This window comes from Eurypyga helias, unplaced genomic scaffold, assembly GCF_000690775.1.
Source record: "Eurypyga helias isolate BGI_N326 unplaced genomic scaffold, ASM69077v1 C16118551, whole genome shotgun sequence".
In the NCBI taxonomy this organism is placed as follows: Eukaryota; Metazoa; Chordata; class Aves; order Eurypygiformes; family Eurypygidae; genus Eurypyga; species Eurypyga helias.
In genome coordinates, this window is record NW_010286096.1 from 1 (window position 1) to 3,527 (window position 3,527).

At 46.7% G+C, this 3,527-nt stretch overlaps 1 protein-coding gene across 1 annotated transcript; it reads right to left on the minus strand.

Moving 5' to 3' along the window:
- Positions 1–8: 8 nt before the first annotated feature.
- On the minus strand, positions 9–3,470 carry LOC104503275 (probable polyketide synthase 1; the record flags this gene model as incomplete). Its single annotated transcript, XM_010160085.1, has 1 exon — positions 9–3,470. A coding segment is annotated over exon 1 (3,462 nt), but the record flags the coding sequence as incomplete, so codon positions are not given.
- Positions 3,471–3,527: the final 57 nt, after the last annotated feature.

A 3,527-nucleotide genomic window follows, 5' to 3' on the forward strand; every position in this document is an offset into this window, starting at 1 on the left:
TTTGCTGTGTATGGATCAGAAGTGTACAAAGTGAATATATCTGACTTCTGGAGAGATTTTACGGGTTGGCTGTAATCTGCATCTACAAAAGGCGTGCGTCTGATTTCAGACACGTAAATTCTTCCTTGGCTGATGCATACTTCTGGATAGTCCTCACCTTTGTATTTTACAAGAACATCTGCTAGTGCTGAGATGTCCAGGGAACTGGAAGAGCTGAGATCAATCATTTGAAATGTGATTTCTGGAGCTTCAACCACACAAGTTCTGGTCATGCCATACAACGCAAAGCCACAGTTCACGTGGTCTACATTTCTTTCCGTTGTTCTGTAGGTGATAACTCTGATGGAACAGCGGGATGTTTTCTCTCTTAATGCCACAATAACTTGGCGATAAGCTTCACAACACTTTGCCACCTGGTCTACCACTTTGCTTGGGAAGTCTTCATTTACCTTTTGAATTCCCCACAGGAACAGAATTTCATCATAACCCCCAACCTCTGCTCTCATTTTATTCTGTGCGTGGCCTTCCAAGTGGGCTTCCCAGTCTTCATACATAACATATCTTGAATCAGGATTCAAATGCTTTTTGAGCTGCTCAGCTATCCCAAATTTGTCAGCAAACACTAGGACTCTGGGCACAGTCCCCAGATGCCCGATCGACTGTGAAGGAGAGACTTCTTTCCACTTGTGTTCAAACATGAACTCATTGTCTCTGGAAGATGCTTGCTTCATGAAAGTGATGGCAACACGCTTGAGTTCAGCCAAAACGGAGCCGCGTTTGTCCATAAAGCATCCACAGACCTCTAGGCAGTTCCCAATGGATTTGCTTGTTCTCATATATATCATCATTTCTTCCTCCAGCGGTCGGAGCACCACCAGGCTGCCTATCCCTGAAGGAAAGCCTGCTCTGGACTGGAATGTCCTTGAGGTCATGACAGCAGTCATCTGCAGAAAACAGTCGAGCAGCACTGGATGGATACAGTAGCTGTACATCTCTGCAAGGGTCTCCTTGTTCACCTTTATGCTGGTTATAGCTTCCTTTAGTTCCTGGCAATAATGCACATCACTGAGCTGCCTGAATATGGAGCCGTACTGAAAGCCAAGTTGAGACAGTGCTTCATAAACCTCCTCTCTGCTAACCACTGACCTGCATCGTTCATAGATGTCTTGGAAGGAGATGGTGCTTTCTTCCACCACAGCTTCAGGCCCCTTTGTAACTTGGCCCGCAGCATAAACTGCAGAGGAGGAGGAGAGTATCTCAAAGGCTGTCACTGCTTTCTGTGGACTCAACTTGATACTCAAGACTTGGGAACTCTGCGTGAGGACACACGGTGCAGAAAAATTGATACTCATCTGGCAAGCACTCAGAGGCACTCTAGGTCTTGAGCTGTTCATCACAGAGGCCAGACCAAGCTCTGCATAAAAAGCTCCAGGGACTAAAGCCACACCATTGTTCTTGTGCTCATATAAGTACGATGTCGTGTCCTGGGACAGCAGGCAGCCAAACTCCATGTTGTCACTGTTTATGGCATAAATCAAAGGATGACTGGAGCTGATGCCTCTTTGGTTTGCTTGTTGTTGAATTTCCAGAAAGTCCATGTGTTTTTTGCGATCAAACTGATACCGTGGAATGGCCACTGGAATGCTTTGATACCCGTTATAAAAGTGCTGCCAGTTGGGATTATATCCCAGTTCAAACAGATTTCCTACCAGGGTGAAGAGTGTCTGACACTCTGCATCAGTTTGCAAAGAGGAGTACACCTTTGTGCCTTTGCCTAGAGTTTCCTTTATGTTTCGCTGCAATGCTCGGTGAGGACTTATTTCCACAAACACCACGTTTTCCCTATCTCCAGCTGCAGTTTTGATGGCTTGAGTGAAAGCAACAGGCTCACGAGTATGCCGGGCCCAGAATTTGCCCTCAGTAAAGTCCTTTTCAGAAGCAGCTGCCCCAGTCAATGTTGAAATCACTTCAATTTCTCCTTTCTGTTTTTCTAAAGTCCGTAGGTTCTCTTCCAACTCCCCAAGGATCATATCCATGCTGGGACTGTGGTATGCAGCTGGGACATTTAAAACATGAAGGAAGATGTTTCTCTGGCTGAAAGCTTGAGCTAAATCTCTCTGGACAGCATCCACAGAGTCTGGATTCCCAGACAAGGTGCAGGAAACTGGGCTGTTGAAAGCTGCAATGCACACCTTTCCCGAGTAGGGATGCAGACGTTCAGCTATCTCTTGCACAGGGATGTTTCCAACAACCAGCATTCTGCCACTGGGAGTCTTTGCCTGCAGCCGGCTCCGGTGATAAATCACTTTGACTGCGTCTGCCAGGGAAAGGTACCCAGCAAAATGTGCAGCAGCAACTTCCCCTATTGAATGGCCAACAACAGCAACCGGCTTAATGCCCCAGTATTTCAGAAGGGAAGCTAAGGCAACCTGCAGGGCAAAAAGCAAGGGCTGGGAAAGCTCTGGATTCAACAAATCCTCTGGGCTACGACCTCCTGCTGGCAGGAGACTGATGGGAGCGTGTTTCTGAAAAAGCACTTCTATTTCCTTACACTTGTCTCTGAACACTGGCGCTGAGCTCATCAGTGCCTCACTGAACTCCTTCAGCTTTACGCCGTTGCCACAGAACACAAACACCAGCTGTGGTTCCCCCTTTGACACGGCAAGTTCAGTGCTCGCTGCAGACATAACCTCTTGCTGCAAATGTTGGAGAGAATCTGTGACAAATGCTTTCCGGTACCGGTGGTTGGCATGGCTTCTTCTGCAGGCAGACGTATAGGCCAGGCTTGGGAGAGTTACGGAGTTTCTTGTGCTCAGCTGGTCAGCTGTATCGGCCATTGTCATCTGAAGGGACTTACTTGATGCTGCTGACAGCAGAACTAATTCAAGTGGCCTCTTAAAGGCAGGAAGAGACTCAAACTGCTTAATCTGCCTGACTACAACGTGAGCATTGGTTCCTCCAAATCCAAAGCAGTTGATGCCAGCTACTCTTCCATACTCATGGGATTCTTCCCAGGGCTCTACAGCTGTGGGAATTGCAAGGTTTAATTTCTCTGTATCGATGCTGCTCATCTCCTTTGAGTAATGCAAGGACGGAACAATCTTTCCATGGTGCATCATCAGAAGCACTTTGATTAACCCTGCTGCTCCAGCAGCTGATTCAGTGTGGCCAATATTTCCTTTCACGGAACCGATTTTCAGAATGGAAACATGTGAAGACCTGTTTTTACAAATGACACTACCAAGGCTTTCAGCTTCAGTAGGATCTCCAGCAGCGGTTCCTGTACCGTGTGCCTCAATGTACTGCACAACTGAGGGATCAACATGAGTTTCATAAATGCTGCGCAGTAGCTTCTCTTGCTCTATTCGAGACGGTCTTGTGATCGGAGTTATGGACCTACCGTTCTGATTTACTGCACTGATGTTTATAACACCCCAGATTTTGCTGTGGTCTTCCTTTGCCTGTTTCATAAAAAGGTAAAATTATCTGTAATAATCTCATGCTTTCTCTCTATAGAGGAAAACAAA